Raw genomic sequence first — 22,367 nt, forward strand, 5'->3', positions numbered from 1 at the left:
TAAGGCACGATCCTTCTCTTTTGCAGAACTTTGCAATGTGTCCAATACGCATACAGTTCATGCAACGCATTGGCTGAGGGATGTATGGTCGAACGTTTATTTTCTCATAGCCGATGTTAATGGTTTCTGGTAGGGTGAGCAGTGAGTATGTAAGTATTATGAGGCCCGTTTCGCTGGTTACACCAAAGCTGGCCCTTTTTGTAATTTTGTGGACTTCAATTACTTTTTGGGACTTTAAGTTCTCTAATATTTCAGCCTCTTCGATGCCTCTCAAGTCGTTGCAGTATATAACTCCTTTGCAGGAATTAAGTGATCTGTGTTCTGACACTTGAATTGGGATGTTGCCAGGCATTGTGGTAAGTTTAATGAGTTTTTCCGCTTGTAGATTGTTCTTCGTTTTGATCAGAAGGTTTCCGTCTCTAGTTTTCTTGCATTCTGCGACTTCTCCACCCACGGCAGAGTCAATAGTCTTCTTGATCAAAAACGGTGAGGTGTTGCTAAATGTTTCGCTGTCCGATCTGGTGATAACGAGGTACTTTCCGTCGGGTGCGGGGGGCCTCTTCCAGGGGGGGTCGTGCATTTTGAGTTTTTTGGCGACTTAAGCTGCACTTTTTGATTGACGAGCGTATGTCGGATTGTCTTTCGATAAGATAAGCGATCTATTAATAGATTTACGAGTGGGTTCACTTCGGGTACTTGAAGGTTTTTACTTGATCTATCACAAGAAAAGCACAACCGTTCGTATCGACTGTCGAAAGTTATAACCAAATAATAATCAATATTTTACAATTTAATCGAGATTTCACACCACATGCACCAAGTTAGCTTTTTTCACTATTACGCCACCGGTAGTTCGCTATAGAGTATGTGGCGCTGTAGAAGATGAAGATAGGTGACGCTAGGTGGCGCTCTAGGCTAGCAGAGTTTTTTTTAAGCATATCTCCATCCTTCTCGCACTCCCTTAAGCTGAGTACCGGGTATCTAGTTGTCGAGGCCATCGACTATAGCGTTTTCTCTTGTCTTTTGATAGAATCTAAAAAATCTGTTCGCGGCTTTATTTCGCTTATAGCCCCATACCTGTGCATTATAACCCAATATTGTGAGCGCTGCGGCCGTGTAGATTTTGTACTCCATACTCTGCAGGATTTGATTGAGACTGCAAGCTTGGATTGTTTGTGCTCTTCGAAGTTCCCATTATGTGTGAGTGTGACACCAAGGTGTTTAAGTTCTTTGGCGATCTCCAGAAAGCTGCCATCTTCCGTTATTGCGCAGATAATATTTTAACGACCCCTGGGAGGGCAACGGACTTGAAATGCTGCCTTACTTATCTTTCATTCAGAATGATATTTTTCGTTCCTTGCCAATGCTGCATTTTTACTATACAGAAAATTTATAGAATTAGCTGAACTAAAAGAACAAGCTTTGTCTGTCGATGATGTCGAAGGCTTCTTTAAAGTCGAAGAAGCAAATGTACACATTGGAGATTCGTGTTTTATGTTGTCCACTGTGATTGATTTTTAACCCAGTCAGCTAGGCGCGCAACCACTATTCATTTCTTCACTATTGCCGTAATAATAGATATTTCCCTGTAGTTCGCCAGATCGATGTGATCACCATTTTGAAGTTTTTTTCCAGAACCTGGTCTGTATTCCAGATTGACCGAATTTCCCCCGGCGATTTTTTAGGAACTCTGCTAAAATCCTGTCTATTACGAAACCCTGAAACTAGAATTGCTTGGGTACCATGTAGCTGCTCACCGCTAGCTCACCCTTTTTCAGTTCTATACAGATATTTGGGAAATAGAGGAGCAACATTTAAAATTAAATTCACCATTCAGCTTTTAAGAAAAAAAATTGAAGAATAACAAGAAAGGAAGTTAACTTCGGCAAGCCGAAGTTTGTATACCCTTGCAGTTATAATTATTAAATTTAAAAATACAAAAAATGATATTCGCATTAGTATAAGATAATATGTCAAGAAACACCGAAGCTATAATTTGTTTCATATTATTTTCCCACCGACTTTACGATCGTTCTAATGGCAGCTATATGATATAGTAATCCGATTTTGATAAAATTTAATTCGAAATTCAGAACTAATTAAAAAGTGTTATTTCCAAGCGTAGGAGGTTATATGTTAAAATACACTGAAGCTATAATTTGTTTCATATTATTTTCTTACCGATTTTACGATCGTTCCTATGGCAGCTATATGATATAGTCGTCCGATTTTAATAAAATTAAATTCGAAATTCAGAACTAATTAAAAAATGTTATTTCCAAGCGTAGGAGGTTATATGTTATAAAACACCAAAGCTATAATTTGTTTCATATTATTTTCCCACCAATTTACCAATCGTTCCTATGGCAGCTATATGATATAGTTATCCGATTTTGATAAAATTTAATTCGAAATTCAGAACTAATTAAAAAATTTTATTTCCAAGCGTAGGAGGTTGTATGTTAAAAAGCACCGAATCTATAATTTGTTTCATATTATTTTCCCTCCAATTTTCCGATCGTTCCTATGGCAGCTATATTATATAGTCGTCCGATTTCGATAAAACTAATTTGGAAATTCAGAACTAATTAAAAAATGTTATTTCCAAGCGTAGGAGGTTATATGTTAAAAAATACCGAAGATGTAATTTGTTTCATATTATTTTCCCACATATTTTTAAATCGTTCCTATGACAGCTATATGATATAGTCGTCCGACTTTAATAAAATGTAATTTAAAAATTTAAAACGAATTAAAAAATTGTATTTCCAAGCTTAGGAGGTTATATGTTAAAAAACACCAAAGATATAATTAAGAAAAAAAAATTTGTACGATTATACTTATGGGAGCTATAAGATATAGTTGTCCGATCCGGCCCGATAGCTTTAAAACTGAAAGACTAGTTTGCGTAGAAACGGACGGACAGACGGACATGGCTAGATCGGCTCGTCTAGTCATGCTGATCAAGTAAATATATACTTTATGGGGTCGGAAACGTCTCCTTCACTGCGTTGCAAGCTTCTGACTGAAATCAATGTACCAGATGCAAGGGTATGAAAACTAAGAGAAGTATTTAAAGGGCAAACTTAAAAATAAACGCAGCGAAATGTAATTTGTTTCAAAAGGGGTTACAATTTTTGGGACTTTTAGTAAAAGATCAGGGCATAAGAACAGACCCGGAGAAGGTGGCAGATATAGGGAAGTTGCCGACACCGAAAACAAGGAAAGAGGTCCACAGTTTTTTGAGCGTGGCATCGTGTACAAGACCTTAGGAAAAAGGATAACAATTCGAATGGCAAACTCGACATCAGGAAGCGTTCGACAAGATAAATAACATTGTTTGGGAACCAGACACCCTATACATATATTCTTGTTAACTTTATCTCTCGCTCGCCTGTGTTATCTATTTACACATACACGCGCATGAAGCGCAGCTTAATTTGTGTGTTCGTGCAAGAGCTTTGCCAAATGCATTGCCTCGGTCAGTACTTTTCCATTCATCTCTTACGGTAACGTATTTACGATTTAATTCAGCCTATTCTTGTAGTAATATACCCAGCTACAGTCAGTCACATTTTTGCTACCAACGCAACCAGAGCGAATCGAGATTGATTGTACCAAATTATATTGAATGTTCGGTGAAGACGAATAAAAATTAATTTAAACAGTTACACTTCTGGCGTCTTATTTGTTAACATAAAATTACTGGTCCTTCGATCGCGGATAGCCAGGAACGCGTTTGTTTTCGGGACATTTTAAATAAAACAAGGAAGAACGCTATAGTCGAGTACCTCGACTATCAGATACCCGTTACTCAGCTAAATAGAGATATGCAAGTAGCAAAGCGAGATTAAAATGCGCCACCTACCGGCGGTATACAGATTTAAGCGTTATGGGCGTTAGAGTGGGCGTGTCAAATTTTTTTTTGGATCAATCGATAGGTAATGACGAGACGAATACATTTCAGTTAAAATTTTTTATCTAGCATAAAAATTGTGGGCGTCACAGGTTTTCGCGGTTTGTGGGCGTTAAAGTGGGCGTGGCAAACTTTTTTTTAGGTCAATCGATAGGTATTGATGAGAACATTACATTTCAGTTAAAATTTTTATTCTAGCATCAAAACTGTAGGAGCCACAGTTTTGGGCGGTTTATGGGCGTTAGAGTGGGCGTGGCAGTCTACTGAAACAAACTTGCGCTGCGTAAGAAGCTCAGGAATCTTTACGCCAAATCTCAATAGCCTAGCTCTCATAGTTTCCGAGATCTCAGCGTTCATCCGGACAGACAGACGGACAGACGGACATGGCTAGATCGACTCGGCTAGTGATCCTGATCAAGAATATATATACTTTATGGGGTCGGAAACGCTTCCTTCTGCCTGTTACATACTTTCCGACGAATCTAGTATACCCTTTTACTCTACGAGTAACGGGTATAATTAGTACTTGTAAACGGTGATCTATAGATATCTGCATCGTATAGAACCTTCCTCTAACCTCAATCGTCATGCGGAATGTGATTCAACAGCGGGGCTTTTGCAAAAGCCAAATCACTCGTGCGCATAACAATGCCACGAAATGTGTGGAAGATATTCAGTCAATCCCGACATTAGTCGCGCGATTGGCCCACCTACAGGACAACTACTTGCGGTTTGTGCGGCTTACGGAGGATTTGTACGCCTACAAGTGTGAAGAGGGTTGGGAAGACCCTGTTGAAGACGTTGATATATACGAGGAAAAACACTACGCTACATACGCTATTCTCAGTAATACGCTTGAAGATTTAAAGGCTGAAGTGGCTAACATTCTCTTCTTGTTTCCGATCAATCGTTCAACTTTACTCGCAGAAGCCATGTGGACTTTCAGTTCGAGCGAATCAAGCTCATAACCTTTTCAGGAAATTATGAGGACTGGAAACATTTTTCGGGCATGTTCACGGCATCGATCGCATCAAATACGAATTTCACTGATTGCCAAAGATTTCACTATTTGAAATCCTATCTGTCTGACGAGGCGCTCGCATTAGTGAAACATATTCCCGTGACTAAAGAAAACTACAGTGAAGCATGGGACAAGTTGGAAAAACGGTACAACAAAAAACCGCTCATTATCCGATCATTTCTGAACATTTTTTTAACGCTACCTAGTGCCACACGCAGTAGCATCAGCACTGTGCGTAAATTGGTTGACGGCGCAGATGAAGTTATTCGTGGGTTAAGAGCACTTCAGTGCGATAACCAAGATCCCTGGTTAATTTTTATATTATTATCAAAATTAGATCCTGAAACTCGGCAATCATGGGCCCAGTGCGCAGAATCTGAAACTCCCAGTGTGGCCATCGACCAATTTCTAACTTTTCTCACATCTCACGGCGACACCTTTGGAGCCTACCAACTCGCTCTCAAGCTCGACGATCTGCTGCTACCCATCATGCTGACGCCCACCAGAGGCGCGACGAAAACAAGTGTATATATTGCCAGCAGACTCATCAACTGTACAGGTGTGACCCATTTCTAACGTTGGACATCGCAACTCGCCGAGAATTCCTGAAAACCAGAAAGCTCTGTTTTAACTGCCTCAGCGCATCACACATGGTCGGCAATTGCACATCGAAACACACATGCCGGGTCTGCCGCCGCAAACATCATACATTGGTCCACGACACGCCGCTGCCTTATCGAACTGGATAGCACAATGAGTCGCCCAGCGTAAACACCGGCAATCTGCCCCCTCAAAATCCCGAGTTAGATCTTTCAGCACAAACAATCGTTCCTCCTGTGGGGAACTATTACACTCATCATACCCTGGAAAATATTCCGTAAGCAGGTTCGCAAACCCTATTGGCAACCATTCTCGCAGACGTCGACGACGCTTGGGGAAACACAACAAAATGCAGAATGCTCTTGGACACGGGATCCACCATTACTTTGGCATCGGAATCAATTGTTCAGCGGATTGGCGTGCATCGAAAGCATGCACGAATTTCAATTCTTGGTCTGGCCGCAAACAACGCCGGTCATACTCGAGGGCGCGCACACTTTAAGCTGCGCTCTCGGCATTCGGATCATATCATCGATATGGACTCTTTCATTTTGTCCTCGCTGACGTAATCGCTTCCAGCGCAAACTATTGACACATCATCTTCAACCTGGAAGGAAATTTCAGCACTTCCCTTAGCAGATCACACGCTCTGCACTCCTGGATCTATAGATGTAATCGTTGGATCTGAGCAACTATTGTCTGTATATACCGGAGAAAGAAAATATTTTGGTAAGGACTATCTGATCGCTCTCAATACAATTTGTGGTTGGATTATTGCAGGCTCGTACACTGCTTGCGACGACCACATCACTCCAACCGTGACCCATCACGCGCATCTCGACACGATGGTTCGATCGTTTATGGAAATGGACAGTTTGCAACCTAACCAGTCTCTCTTGGACTCCAGTGATCCCACAGAGAGTCATTTTGCAAACACTCACACGCGCTCCGAAGACGGGGTCTATATCGTCGAGTATCCCTTCCCGCCTATCGACTCAACTCTTCCCCAGGCCAACAACCGCCAAGTCTCATTAGAGCGACATCCGGAACTCAAAAAACAATACGAGGAGTTTTTAGATGACTACTTGGAACACGGTCATATGGAACAACTTACATCAGCCCAAGTAATGGACGACCCTGACACTGGCGCTTATCTACCGCACCACGCTGCCCATAAGCAGGATAGCCCGACGACCAAATGTCAGGAGGTCTTCGATGGATCTTGGAAAGACAGTTCTGGAATCTCCTTAAACGACAGACTTCATATTGGGCCACCGATTCGGCGGGACTTGCTCGGGGTTTGCCTACGTTTCCGGCAGCACCGATATGTTCTATGTGCAAATATTGAAAAAATGTTTAGAGGCATTCAAGTTTCCAGGCGTCACACCAATTTTCAACGTATTGAGAGGCGCAAAAATGAGCTTCATTTTCAGCTGTTAACAGTCACGTACGGCTTAGCACCCTCTCCATTTCTGGCCGTTTTGAAGCAACTTGCTGACGATCATCGCCTCGAGTACCCGGCCGCATCACAAGCTTTATCACAAGATGCTTATGTGGACGATATCCCAACTGGATGCGATTCGGTAGAAGATCTTTTGGCTCTAAAGACGGAGCTGATTGGACTCTTAGGAAAAGCGAAGTTCAAACTACGGAAATGGAGCTCTAACTGCTGGAACCTTCTGCAATCATTACCTGAAGAGGATCGATGTTATGACCCAGTACAGCTCAGCAAAGGTTCACCGATGGAATCGCCCGTCAAGGTCCTTGGAATTCAGTGGAATCCAGGTCATGATGTAATGTTCGTCAAACCCACAGAATTCGATCTCAGCATTGTCCCCACGAAACGAGAACTGTCATCGCAACTTTCCAAGATCTATGACCCACTCGGGATTGCAGCGCCTACCACCGTGCTTCTCAAGCTCATCTTCGAAGAAAGTTGGACCGCTGCAATACACTGGGACGAACCTATTCCTGAAGCCCTGAATGCACGCTGGAGGGCATTAGTAGAGGAATTATCATCGCTAACACAATGCCAAGTACCTCGGTATATTGCTGCACCCTACCAACACATCCAACTGAACGCATTCGAAGACGCATCCGTGCACGCGCATGGTGCTGTTGTTTATAGTCGAGTAGCATCGGATGGGAAGTTCCACATAAATCTCGTAGCCGCCAAAACACGTGTGGCTCCACGAACTTTGGTGGAAAGGACCATTCTGGATGGCCTTGCAACAATACAAATGGGCTCTGTCTACTAGCAAGTTCCGAGGTGATACAAATTTGGAAGTCAGAACAGAGGAACGTCCAGCCAAGCCCACAACTCTACATAGCTTTCCTGACGAAAGTATCGACGAGTTGCTCATCAACAAGATCTCATCCGGACACGGCTCATAAGGGTAACTAGCTGTTGTTATCGCTTTATTCATTGTCTTTCCTTGCAGCACAGGCCTATTCTGCGTACCTAACTTCAACGGAACTGCAGTCAGCTCGAGACCAACTTCTTCGTCACAACCAACGAAGGGCCTTTCAAAGAGAGTATACGCAGCTAGAAAACAGACGCCATGCAAAATCGCAGCTGATCCGGTTTTCTCCGTTTCTTGATAAGGACGAACTAATGGGAGTTGACGGACGAATCGAGAGGTCGAACCTTAACTACAACGCTAAGCACCCGGTTATAATTCCAAAGAGTTCTCCAATCGCCGAGCTCCTGGTACGACATTCTCATGTGACGAAACTTCACACTGGAGTGGACGCCACGTTCATAAATCTTCGACAACAGTACTGGACCTTGGGTGCACGAAATATCGTCCGAAAGAGTGTCTTTCAATGTAAACGCTGTTTCCTCCAACGCAAGAGCACAAGTAGCCAGATCATGGGAGAGCATCATACCGGCTTGGATTATGCCGGGCCAATTTCAATTAAAGGTTCAACTGGGCGCACACCAATGATCGGAAAGGCATGGTTCGCAATGTTAGTTTGTCTATCAACTAAGGCGCTCCACATCGAAGCAGTCACCGATCTAACAACCAAGGCCTTTATTGCGGCTTTCCAACGATTCATTGCTCGCGATCCAAACCAACTGATCTCTACTCAGACAACGGTACCACCTTCAGGCAGCAAACGAGTACTCGACGAAATGCGGCTGCTAGCCATGGAGCAACGCAAGGATGAGAATTTAGCAAACTTCTTCGCCAACAAAGGAATCCTGTGGCACTTCATACCGCCTTGTGCCCCACATTTCGGGGAAATATGGGAAGCCGGAGTTTGGTCCATCAAGCTACATATGAAAAGGATAATGTCTACAGTTTTAATACAGATTGAAGATTTAAGTAAACTCTCGTCCTTTTTGCTCATCAGGGGATTCTACTTTGGATCCGCTTACACCGGCCCGTTTTTTGACTGGCGCTCCCTATACTGCCTTACCGGAGCCAACCCGTCTAGACGTCCCGATCAACCGCTTGGAACGATGGACTCAACTACAAGCAATGATCCAAGGCTTTTGGAAACGATGGCATATGGAGTACCTATCCTCTCTGCACGAGCGCACCAAATGGCAACTGGAAGACGGTAATTTGAAGGTCGGCACACTGGTAGTGCTCAAGGAACCAAATCTACCTCCATCGAAATGGATTCTGGGACGTATCCAGGAGGTACACGCCGGACAAGACGACAAAGTCCGAGTTGTTACCGCCCAAGGACTCTTCAAGCGGCCAATTACCAAATTGGCGATCTTGCCCCTTTGCTGAATAGCCGTTCAGGGGGAGCGGTATGTTGGGGAACCAGACACCCTGTACATTTATTCTTGTAAACTTTATCTCTCGCTCGCCTGTGTTATCTATTTACACATACACGCGCATGAAGCGCAGCTTAATTTGTGTGTACGTGCAAGAGCTTTGACAAATGCATTGCCTCGGTCAGTACTTTTCCATTCATCTCTTACGGTAACGTGTTTACGATTTAATTCAGCCTATTCTTGTAGTAATATACCCAGCTACAGTCAGTCACATTTTGGCTACCAACGCAACCAGAGCGCATCGAGAATGATTGTACTAAATTATATTGAATGTTTGGTGAAGACAAATAAAAATCAATTTAAACAGTTACACTTCTCGCGTCCTATTTGTTAACAAACATCTTGATGTTAGTACCGGATCTAGCATGCCCGGAATTCACGAAACAGTTCATACTGCAACAGTCGCAAGTGATCTGGGAGTTGGACGGAGAACACCACCATAAACACCACATTCGTCTGATACTTTGGAATGTGTGGAATCAGAATTAGACTTCCAGCCTCCAGCCATAAAAAACGCAAGAAAACTGGACCTGGCGTGTGAAAGTATTTTGAGCGATGCAAAAAAAAAATAAAAAGAGAACAAGACTTCTGGCAACACAACCGACATGTCAGATCACTTGAAATTCTTCCATCCAACAAAAGTAGTTGCAAATTTGGAAAATTAAAGAAAAAGGGTGTTGGATAAAGGTTTTGCTAAAATGGTGTGTTCTGATATTCAACCATTCAGCATTATGAACGATAGAGAATTCCAACATTTTATAAAACTACCGACTCAAAATATGTGTTGCCGAGACGTACATTACAAATTGTGATTATCAAAATATTTATGATGAAACACTGGTAAAATTGAGAGGTAAGCTGATTACGATCCATTATTGCTGCCTTACAACGAATTGCTGGACGTCTCGTTCGAACAGAAGTTACCTTACGTTGACGTGACACTTTGTTGAAAACTTCAAGTAAAAAACGGTAGGTCTAGCCACACACTATGTCGACAATATTGCAGGAACCGTTAAAGAAAAATGTCTTGACTTTGATATTTTAGATAAAATAGTAACTGTTGTTACTGACATTGCGAGAATTTGCAGAAAAAGCAACTGGGCTGTTTTGCCCATTTATTAAATTTAATCGTTCAAAGCTCGTTAGTTTTAAAGGATGTGCAAGAAGTTTTAAAATGCGTGAAAAGTATTGTAACATATTTTAAAAGCAGTGCGATTGCGTATGCCAAACTTAGGTCTGCTCAAGGTGTAGGAGAGCCGTTAAGCCTTATACAGGAAGTTCCTACTCGTTGGAATACTGCCTTTTATATCATAAAGCGAATTTTCTCGCTGGAGAGGCAGTTTGAAGAGTCTTGCCAAAAACATTGAAGGCACCAGATTCCTTGAGTGAGGAGCAATTTTGTATTATTGAAGATATTTGCACAATTTTATAGCTTTTTGAAACAGCAACAGTAGATTCGTCGGCTGCGAAAACAGTAACTATATCCTTAATAATACCGACAGTGCCGGCCCTTATAACTAAAATGAATAAGCAAATTTACATTTATTGTTCAACAACTTTTTGGGGGATAACGAAGTCCTATTTGTCTCCCTTGCGCAGTGCGCCCTAAAATATCTAAGTATTCCGGCCACCTCTGCGGAATCGAAAGGGATTTTATTTTTCGTTGATTGTAAAGATTTCGTTTTTATATTAAATAAATTTAATTTTATGTTAAGCTCTGAAAATCAATAATTTTTGTAACTATTTGGATCAATTTATGGGAATTTTATAAAAATGTTTTCCACTATCGATGTTTTTGCATCACTAGTATTTAGGACCTAGTACAGCCACACTAAATGCGGGCGGGTATAAAGGGAGGTCCGATCGCCAAGGATAAGTCACTGTGCGGCCAACAGCGATTGGATGAGGTGAGCGCTTAAGTAGGAGTCAGCTACTGAGTTTTTTAGGGCCAGGTCTCGTTACCCGGTCCAACCAATACATGGTAGTTAGCAACCACTTTCCCACCCCACTTTCCCAAGAAACAGCCGTCATTAGTGACCACCGATCCTCAGATCCTATCCCGAAAGCCAACGCCGCCATTAGTGGTACCCGATGCCGTGGTCGAGTCCGTTTACCCCGTGCCTACGAGTCGATCGATTTCCATTAGTCAAAGCCGATCGACAGAGGGCGGGATTTATCTCGTGAGCTACAAGCTATCCCGTCTCGTAACCTAGAAGATCTTTGTGGTCTCTAACCCGTCTGGTAACCAAAAAGACCTGTGTGTTCTCTTGGTCTCTATTGGGGCCAAATATATCGCAGCGCGACCCAGTCACCTCTCCGTTTTTCCCACAAGTCACACCCACAGCCAACCGGCAAAATCTCGCCGCTGATGTTTTCCTTTATCTCTTAACTTCCAAATTTACTCGAAACTATTCTTTACCGAAGCTCGTACGTGCCATACTCTGTGATCGGGTCAGACTCTTTTACACCAACCACGCCTGGATAAAGAAATATTGGAACGAACCGCTGCACAGTGTTTGATCTTGTATGGCAAAGGCGGCCAAAAATACTTCTAGTTGGAATATAGATCTGAACATTTCTGTACTGCTATATACACCCAATAATATAAATTATGTATCCAGAGGACAATGCTTACAGTATTGATGCACATTTTGTTACGTGGGCATATTAGTGCCCGAGTCCTGACAGGGACTTGGGCCGGGGGAAAGGCCTCCGATGTTCAGGCACCATTTGCCGGCATAAGGTACGTCGTATTCGGGTCGTGGGATCTTGGTAAGCCTCTCTCCTCTCCAACATAAAGAAAATAAATATGAAAAGTGTCTGGAAAATAATATTAGTCATAAAGTTCGTCAGTCATCAGTCCACACTGCCCAACAAGCTTAGCTGTAGCTTGATCGCAATACGATCGGGCTGTGTTTTGGCCATATACCCTCCCCTTTACACATTCGTGTGCCAATAGATCGTCGCGGGCCGCGCAATACGATCCCCTATTGTGAAGGTTGTCCGTCGAAAGTTATGTCATTGTTCTTGACCTACTCCACTCCTCGCGTCAGCACACCCCCTTTGTTAGAGTTCTAGCACACCATGGTTTCGAATTCTTTTCACATTATAAATTTATTAGGTAATATATATCTGCGTCCATTGATTAATTTAATTTAATGGACAATTATTCTGTTAGCGGAGAGTATCGAATTTATCACCTGTGAAGGTGCACACATTAGCAAAATACTGACTATTCACGACTACAAACGTCGCTCAGAGGGCTCAAGGTTGATACTCGCCGCTGAAAAAGTTTATAGTAGTCTATAAAACTGTAGAATACTGCACGAATATTTATATATGTATGTTTATAAGAAAGGAACCGTGTCCCGACAAACTTACCCCCTCTTTAAATCCTGGGCGATGAGATCTCGACGCTCCGGATCCTGGGCTTTGGAAAATATTATATTGGATATATATATATATAAATATACGTGCACCAAAATACGGCTGTTCTTAAGTATACCAGTTCACTTAAACACAAAATATATATATATATTATGCCAGAGGCATGTGACTTCTTCAACGGCTGCTGGAGAGATTCGTCCTCTCTAATTGTTCATCATGATTCGCACTTTGTCTATTGATTCGGTTGGTTTAAGTATATTTCAATACATGTTTGAATGCTTCCAATGTTTTTTTGATTTTCACTTGTTATCCAATTGTATTATTTGAGAATATTGGTCTTTGGTTATTCATGAGTTCACTTTAGCTTCGGTTGGCTCGTACGCTATGGGTCGTTACGCCTCTGAACGGATGGCTCCTACAGCTGAACAAATTTCATACATCACAGTATGTCGGATGTCGTCCTTATTGTTGATCCTCTCCACGTTCTTTGATGACAATGACGGCGCTGGTTCGACACTTAAGATTCTTTCAAACTGCAATTGTGTTCTCCTCAAGGAATGTTGGATATGGTGGCTGGTCCTGGTGGCAGAAGACTCCGTGGTCGACTACTCCCTGGGAAAGTCGCCTTCCCTCGGAGCTGCCGGCTTCCGTCAGCAAGACACCCAAATGGATTCTCCCCCTTTCTCTATTTGTCTACGGTCTTTTATACCAGACTAGAGCTTTTACTTGGCTGTCGGTATGGATCTGACGCAAAAAATGGATGACATGAAAGTCTCATGTTTTATCGGCTGAGCTGTCCAGGCTGATATCCTCACTGCTGTTGCTTTATGTTAAATGTGTATTTTGTACCCTAGTATTTTTCTTAAATTTGGCGCATGGTATCTGTGTTTCGCTTAAGGCATAATTATTAGAAATGTTTGATTTATATGTTTACATGGTGTAAGAACTTTTCTACTATTAGGAAATTTTTTAAGAGCTGGGCATGTTTTTCGCAGTATTGTGTAACCAGCGGTCCACTAGAAGACCCTCGCTTTTGAATTCCGTTAACGAAGTTATTGGGGATGTCAGCAGCAAGCCGCCCATTTGGGAGCTCATGTTATCTTTTGAAAGCTCAACAAATTCATCTTCATCCATTTTTTGCGTCAGTTTGAAATGCAAGTTGTGCATATCGGAGACATAATCGCTGAAGGTTTCGTACTGTCCTTGCTTGCGTTCCATTAGTTCCTTGACTTTCATAAGGTCACTTCCGGTAGTGGAAAACGCTCGATCCATCTCCTGTGTCAACGAATAGTATTCAAAATCGTAGTCTTCTGTCTTGTCCTCCATTAGCTGCCAATACCATTTCGTGGCTGCACCTGCCAGCAGAAGATGGAATTCATGAAAGACTTGTTGGCGGCTGAGGTCATAGAATTCTTGTAACCGTTCCACGCGGAACAGGAAACTTTCAACTGTCCGCTACCATTGAACTTTAGGTTCCATCTGTCTAATCTGACATCTTTTTATCTCGGTCCCTGAAACGATCAGTTCCGATCGATCTCTGGGTGCAGTTGGTGACTCGACTCCCTCTCGTTTGTTCTGGACTGCCTATGGGACGGGGTGTCCATCCGCCTGGGTGTTCTTAACCAGTGCATCTAGCTATTGAGCATGTCCTGCGTTACCGGTTCCAGAGGCGGAGTGTCTTGATATCTCAAGAAACTGTCCGTGGGACTCGGAACAGCTCGGGGCGGCGAAGGCAGTCCCTTCTGTTCGGGTCTCCTTGATGTCGGCGCTCATACCACGCTGCATTTCGTTACTCTGCCTCAAGAGCTCCATCAATCTTTGTTCCCGCCGCTCGGCAGCCTCTAAGTTGTACTCCTCATGCCTCTGAAATTGGGGAAGCATACTTGATCTCCCCTTCGGCGGTCCTAGGGGTAGATTCTCCCCACCGGCGGCTCCTTCCATTTCAGTACATTGCTCCAGATTGTTTTCCTCAGACAGGGAATCTACGTGTCCTGGCTGATTCTGTGCGAGCTCCCTCGGCTCTCTTTCAGGTGAATCTCCTAGCCTTGGCGCGCTTGCACTGCGGGGTTGGTGATTTTCACCGCGCGTTGTTGCTCGGGTCACTCTTCCGGTGCTGGGTTGGAATAGGACCTTCTTCTTGGCCCCTTCATTTATATGATTGGGCCTTTTTTTAAAGGCCTCCGCTTTTTTTTTATAAACTGTCACTTTGTGCTAATTAATACACGCACTAAAATTGTCTTCATTTTTTTTTCGTTTAATATAAAAGGTTGACGTGATTCTTTTCAAAACACCCAGTCAGCGACGTAAACGCTGAATAAGTCGACAATAGAAATGTTTATAAACTGGGGGTGCTTCTCTCTGCTTCTCAAGTTTCTCTTCGGTTAAGAACCGTCCGATATTTAAGCCCCAAAAACAAAACAAATATCCCTAACTAACTGGGTTCCGCTAAACTAACATGCCCTTACTTTCCCTTTCTATTCAGCCCAAATGCTCCAAACGGAATCTGGCTGTGTTTAGATAAGGAATCTGTCCAAAAACCCCCTCCCGCCAGTCGTCGGAAAACAAGTTGTTTGACCGATCATTCTCGGGCTCCACAACTGTCTCCTATTTTTCTGGACTCGAACCAAGCAAACGACCTGACCAACTAGCCTAATACGTTGTGGGGCGTCGGCCAGAGAAACTAAATATCGTTCACCGCCCAAATATGTCAAGGGAAACCGCAAAGAAGCGAACCAAGCAAACGACCGGGCAAATGCCTAGCACGTTGTGGGGCGTCAGCTTTGCGTTTCCTGTCAGTTCCCCCACCCCCGTTCTGTCCTGGATCGACAAACGAACAGTAGACCCGCACCGCAACTGCTAAATGCGTTACCGTAATGCTTGCGCTCCTGCTCTTTCTGGACTCGAACCTATCAAACGACCTGACAATTGCCTAGTACGTCGTGGGGCGTCGGCCAGAAAGCACCTATAAATTGTATTTACGTTAATTTCAACAAATAGTCGTTCAGCACGTAATTTCATAGTATTATAATAAGGAAATCTCATAGTTCTTGTTTTTAGGAAATTCTGGCAAATTTGTCCATGAACAAAACAGGGAATTTCTACGGTTAAAAACATTTCAAAGTCAGGCCTCTATTCTGCGACAAAGTTCTGATTGAGTGGCCACTGAGCACTGACAGTCACAGAAGTTGGGGACTTTACGGTTACTAATTTAAAGACTATAAAGACAAGAAATTACGTGCTGTCTACATGTAATGTCCATTTATATGCTGATGATGTTCAAATGTATGTTAGTCGTCCCTTAAACAGAATTAGTGAGTGTTTAGATATTTGTAGAACGGAGCTTGCAAAAGTAAATGAATGGGCGAAAAACAACGGTCTTGCCATCAATCCGTTAAAATCAAAGTGCTTAATCATTTTTAAGAAGAAATTATGCAATATTGAACTATCCCCCCTGATGATTAACGAAACACCAATTGAGTACGTGGAAACCGCCAAAAATTTGGGTATAACATTTAATAGGACCTTGAACTGGAATGACCACGTAAACAAAGCTGTAGGAAAAGCATACGGACTAATAAGATCCTTGTCACTAGTTAAATGTTCCTTACCTGTTAGTGTGCGTCTTCTAATTGCGAAGTCTTGTATAATACCCACACTCTTCTATGGTCTAGAGATCTATGCAAATTGTGATGAAGCAAGTCAACATAAGCTGAAAATAGCATGCAATAGTATTGCGCGTTTTATATTTAATTTGCATAGATCTGACCATGTAACTCAATTTGCTTACAAGATATTTGATATAAGCTTGGCAGATTATATTAAAAGTAGAACAATAATCTTTTTACACAAAGTTATATAGAGAGCCATCGTACTTATTTGAAAAATTTCAATTCTCCAGATCTACAAGAACAAAGAATATTATCTGCATTCGACACAGGTTTCTGCTTTCAAATAGACAATTTTTTATAAATACGATTAGAACGTGGAACGAGCTTCCCAACTACATAAAAGAAACTAGGAGCGCAACACTATTTAAGACAAAACTTCTCTCACACCTAAAAAATAGCAGTTCTAGTCTGCTATAAGGTATCATATCCTATCTTAACATTGCGACTTATCCCCAAAACCTTTTCCTCAGTTTTTTAATTTCGATTTAACTTTATTTGTCACTCTAAATGTACAACAATTAATGTAATGTAACAAAGTATGTCATTAGATTTAAGAACCAATTTTATCCAAATTAAAGTATGTTTACCAGTTGTGACTAGCGCAGTAATTTATAAGTTTTAGAACTGGTAGCGTTAGGAAGTCTAAACAATAAATAATAATAATAATAAACAATTAAGTAGGTGCATATTAAAAAATATTTAAGTTCCCTGTTCTATAAAACAGTCAAATTACTCATGGCAAATAAAGATGAAAGCTATGCCATCCCTATGCACATCCACTCTGATACCGCATGCATCGAGACTGTGGACCCTGGTAAAATTCCTTAAGGAACATGAAATGTCCTAGCGTTGGACGCCAATTCTGTTACGTGGGCATATTAGTGCCCGAGTCCTGATAGGGACTTGGGCCGAGGGAGAGGCGTCCGATGTTCAGGCACCATTTGCCGGCATAAGCTACGTCGTATTCGGGTCGTGGGATCTTGGTAAGCATCTTTCCTCTCCAACATAACGAGAATAAATATTAAAAGTGCCTGGAAAATAATTTTAGTCATAAAGTTCGTCAGTCGTCAGACCACATTGCCCCACAAGCTTAGCTGTCGCTTGATCACAATACGATCGGGCTGTGTTTTGGCCATATTCCCTCCCCTTTACACATTCGTGTGCCAATGGATCGTCGCGAGCCGCGCAATACGATACCCTATTGTCAAGGCTGTCCGTCGAAAGTAATGTCATTGTTCTCGACCTACTCCACTCCTTTCGTCAGCACACCCCCTTTGTTAGAGTTCTAGCATACCATGGTTTCTAATTCTTTTCACATTATACATTTATTAGGTAATATGTATCTGCGTCCATTGATTTATTTAATTGACAATTATTCTGTTAGCGGTGAGTATCGAATTTATCACCTGTGAAGGTGCACACATCAGCAAAATACTGACTATTCACGACTACAAACGTCGCTCAGAGGCCTCTTGCAATTGTGAGGCCTCTTGCGGGCTGATACCCGCCGCTGAAAAATATTAAAGGAGTCTATAAAACTGTAGAATACTGCACGAATATTTATATATGTATGTTTATAAGAAAGGAACCGTGTCCCGGCAAACTTACCCCCTCTTTAAATTCTGGGCGATGAGATCTTGACGCTCCGGGTCCTGGGCTTTGGAAAATATTATATTGGATATATATATATATAAATATACGTGCACCAAAATACGGCTGTTCTTAAGTATACCAATTCACTTAAACACAATATATATATATATATATTATGCTATAGGCATGTGACTTCTTCAACGGCTGCTGGAGAGATTCGTCCTCTCTAATTGTTCATCATGATTCGCACTTTGTCTATTGATTCGGTTGGTTTAAGTATATTTCAATGCATGTTTGAATGCTTCCAATGTTTTTTTGATTTTCACTTGTTATCCAATTGTATTATTTGAGAATATTGGTCTTTGGTTATTCATGAGTTCACTTTAGCTTCGGTTGGCTCGTACGCTATGGGTCGTTACGCCTCTGAACGGATGGCTCCTGTTGAACAAATTTCATACATCACAGTATGTCGGATGTCGTCCTTATTGTTGATCCTCTCCACGTTCTTTGATGACAATGACGGCGCTGGTTCGACACTTAAGATTCTTTCAAACTGCAATTGTGTTCTCCTCAAGGAATGTTGGATGTGGTGGCTGGTCCTGGTGGCAGAAGACTCCGTGGTCGACTACTCCCTGGGAAAGTCGCCTTCCCTCGGAGCTGCCGGCTTCCGTCAGCAAGACACCCAAATGGATTCTCCCCCTTTCTCTATTTGTCTACGGTCTTTTATACCAGACTAGAGCTTTTACTTGGCTGTCGGTATGGATCGGATAAACTAGGTGTTCCCACCTAGGATTACTGTTTCTTGATATCTGCTATCTTGGGAGTCAACGGCCGGCTGTTGCCCTTTGCCAGCTACCGGAGTATGGTTACCAGTAGATCGATCATGGCCGTTGTTTTGGCCACGCGACACCCGGGAATTGCCGAATTGCATTTTCTTCTACCTTTACCATTATGAGTCTGGTTAGTCACATGCACCCCTCCCCCTGGCTACAGATTCGTCGTTGTTTCTCTAAGTGAATCTTTCTATGTGGAGGGCGTACGTAACAAATTTTCAATTAAATGTTGTTCAATGCCAGTTATTCTGCAGATAAATGGGAATTATGGAAAAATTTTCTTGCAGTGTTGCCATCATTTGATTTTTCACTACCACCTACTTTTGGGTTATGGACAATGAGACCCGTTTTTTCTCTAAATTCGAACTGAATATTTGATTTCCTTCTCTGAAATAGTACTTTATTTTCTTTACCTCTTATTTGCCATTGTCTGATTTCAAGTTTATAAGTAAGGTGAAGAAAATATTCAAAGAAACAAATATAGGCATGTAATGGTGACCATCCAAATTCGTAACGATCATCTCTGACTTCTTCATTTTGTATTAAATTTACGGATTCCTTTTAAAATTTAATTCGAATCGGTCGGCAATAACGGGTAGACGATGGTCGCGGGTTTTTCGAAAAAAGTTCTGTCCGTTATCATTATCAGATTTTACTATTAGTTGAAGAGGAACTTATGATGTGATAAATAAGGAACTGTCTTCCAAATAGTTACCTTCCAATTTTTGCCTTTATTAACTGTGTCCAGAACTGTCATCGAAGCCCCATTTTCCTATTATTGTGAGGTTATTATAAGACTTATTGTGTTTACCTGTTACATCGGTCCAATAAACTTTGTAGCGAAACTTTAGTGTCACATTCTGTAACGCTTAGTAGCTCAGGAAAGCTTTTCTGTTTTTCCTTTTAAATTTTATTAAACAAAAACACCACCTTGATGGTGCGTGATCGCCACGACCTCTTACCATGTAATGAAATGTGTTTGTTTGATATCAGAAGTTTTTGTTATGCCCTTGCCGAAGGTATAATAATTTCAGTCAGAAGCAACTTTCCTTTCTTGTTTTAAAAAGCAATTATAAAATGGGAGTTCCATTCACTTTTGCTGTAATACTCATATATGCGGGAAGAGGTGTTTTTCTCGACTCGACTATTTTGACCTCCTTCCATAGCTTCCTCATGCTTGCTTTTCTGGCCTTTTCACTGCTTCTGCTGGTATTTTCTGCTGTTAGCTATAATGCTTTCTTCTGTTATGATAACTCTTAAACATAACATCAAATTTTATTGTGCTTTTTATAATTTATTTATTACAAAAAGTTTTAGTCGATAACCAACTTCTTAATGCTTCCCTTTTTATTAAAAAAAGACCTAACAAGGAAGAACGCTATAGTCGAGTACCTCGACTATCAGATACCCGTTACTCAGCTAAAGGGACCAAAGAGAAATGGAGATATGCAAGCAGCAGAGCGAGATTGAAATGCGCCACCTACTTGCGGTAGACAGATTTAAGCGTTATGGGCGTTAGAGTGGGCGTGGCATACTTTTTTTGAATCAATCGATAGGTATTGACGAGACCAATACATTTCAGTTACAATTTTGTATCTATCATGAAAATTGTGGGCGTCACAGGTTTCGTCGGTTAGAGTGGGCGTTAGAGTGGGAGTGACATATTCGCGTAACAAACTTGCGCTGCGCTCAAGGCTACGGAATCTAAATGTCAGATCCCAATTTTCTATCTTTGATATTTTCGGAGATATCCGAGATTTGAAGTTTGTGGGCGGTTTGTGGGCGTTAGGGTGGGCGTGGCAAACTTTTTTTTGGGTCAATTGATAGGTATTGATGAGAACAATACATTTCAGTTACAATTTTTATTCTAGCATCAAAACTGTAGGAGCCACAGTTTTGGGCGGTATGTGGGCGGGGCACTCTGCTGAAACAAACTTGCGCTGCGTAAGAAGCTCATCTCGCGTATCTTTAATCGGCGGTCTGCCAATACGAGATCGTGGATTTTTGTCACGTTGTCCTCCGTGTTAGCCGTTTTCGGGGCACCTGGGCGTGGCTCATCAAAAACCGACGTGCGACCACGTTGAAGCTCGTTAAACCAATTTTTGACGGTCGCCGTCGAAGGAGAAGAGTCACAGTACACAGCATCCAAGCGCTCTTTGATTTCGCTGCGCGATTTCCCTTCCAAAAACAAGAATCGAATCACAGACCGACATTGCTCTTTCTCCATTTTTCTAAAATCCGCGGACACGTCCGATTCCACACGCAGTCAAAACAAAACTACAAGCCCGATTCGGCTGAAATTTCGACAGTAGCCGTCTACGAGACTAATAAGATCCTTGTCACTAGTTAAATGTTCCTTACCTGTTAGTGTGCGTCTTCTAATTGCGAAGTCTTGTATAATACCCACACTCTTCTATGGTCTAGAGATCTATGCAAATTGTGATGAAGCAAGTCAACATAAGCTGAAAATAGCATGCAATAGTATTGCGCGTTTTATATTTAATTTGCATAGATCTGACCATGTAACTCAATTTGCTTACAAGATATTTGATATAAGCTTGGCAGATTATATTAAAAGTAGAACAATAATCTTTTTACACAAAGTTATATAGAGAGCCATCGTACTTATTTGAAAAATTTCAATTCTCCAGATCTACAAGAACAAAGAATATTATCTGCATTCGACACAGGTTTCTGCTTTCAAATAGACAATTTTTTATAAATACGATTAGAACGTGGAACGAGCTTCCCAACTACATAAAAGAAACTAGGAGCGCAACACTATTTAAGACAAAACTTCTCTCACACCTAAAAAATAGCAGTTCTAGTCTGCTATAAGGTATCATATCCTATCTTAACATTGCGACTTATCCCCAAAACCTTTTCCTCAGTTTTTTTAATTTCGATTTAACTTTATTTGTCACTCTAAATGTACAACAATTAATGTAATGTAACAAAGTATGTCATTAGATTTAAGAACCAATTTTATCCAAATTAAAGTATGTTTACCAGTTGTGACTAGCGCAGTAATTTATAAGTTTTAGAACTGGTAGCGTTAGGAAGTCTAAACAATAAATAATAATAATAATAAACAATTAAGTAGGTGCATATTAAAAAATATTTAAGTTCCCTGTTCTATAAAACAGTCAAATTACTCATGGCAAATAAAGATGAAAGCTATGCCATCCCTATGTACATCCACTCTGATACCGCATGCATCGAGACTCTGGACCCTGGTAAAATTCCTTAAGGAACATGAAATGTCCTAGCGTTGGGCGCCAATTCTGTTACGTGGGCATATTAGTGCCCGAGTCCTGATAGGGACTTGGGCCGAGGGAGAGGCGTCCGATGTTCAGGCACCATTTGCCGGCATAAGCTACGTCGTATTCGGGTCGTGGGATCTTGGTAAGCATCTTTCCTCTCCAACATAACGAGAATAAATATTAAAAGTGCCTGGAAAATAATTTTAGTCATAAAGTTCGTCAGTCGTCAGACCACATTGCCCCACAAGCTTAGCTGTCGCTTGATCACAATACGATCGGGCTGTGTTTTGGCC

The 22,367-nt window shown here is 41.7% G+C and overlaps 1 protein-coding gene across 8 annotated transcripts in view; it reads right to left on the reverse strand.

Annotated features, from left to right (window-relative positions):
- The window catches only part of LOC139354879 (gamma-interferon-inducible lysosomal thiol reductase), a 207,375-nt gene that overhangs the window by 115,697 nt on the left and 69,311 nt on the right, over positions 1-22,367 (reverse strand). The window contains exon 2 of one of the 8 annotated variants that reach the window (XM_070999130.1): positions 499-21,273. The exons of the other annotated variants lie outside the window; for them this stretch is intronic. Coding sequence (XP_070855231.1) covers positions 14,353-14,658 — 306 coding nt within the window. The 5' untranslated portion in view covers positions 14,659-21,273 and the 3' untranslated portion in view covers positions 499-14,352. Of the gene's footprint in view, positions 1-498; positions 21,274-22,367 lie in introns of those variants that run through there. 8 annotated transcript variants of the gene reach the window in all.

The sequence above is a fragment of the Drosophila suzukii genome, unplaced genomic scaffold, assembly GCF_043229965.1.
Source record: "Drosophila suzukii unplaced genomic scaffold, CBGP_Dsuzu_IsoJpt1.0 scf_4, whole genome shotgun sequence".
Classification (NCBI taxonomy): domain Eukaryota; kingdom Metazoa; phylum Arthropoda; class Insecta; order Diptera; family Drosophilidae; genus Drosophila; species Drosophila suzukii.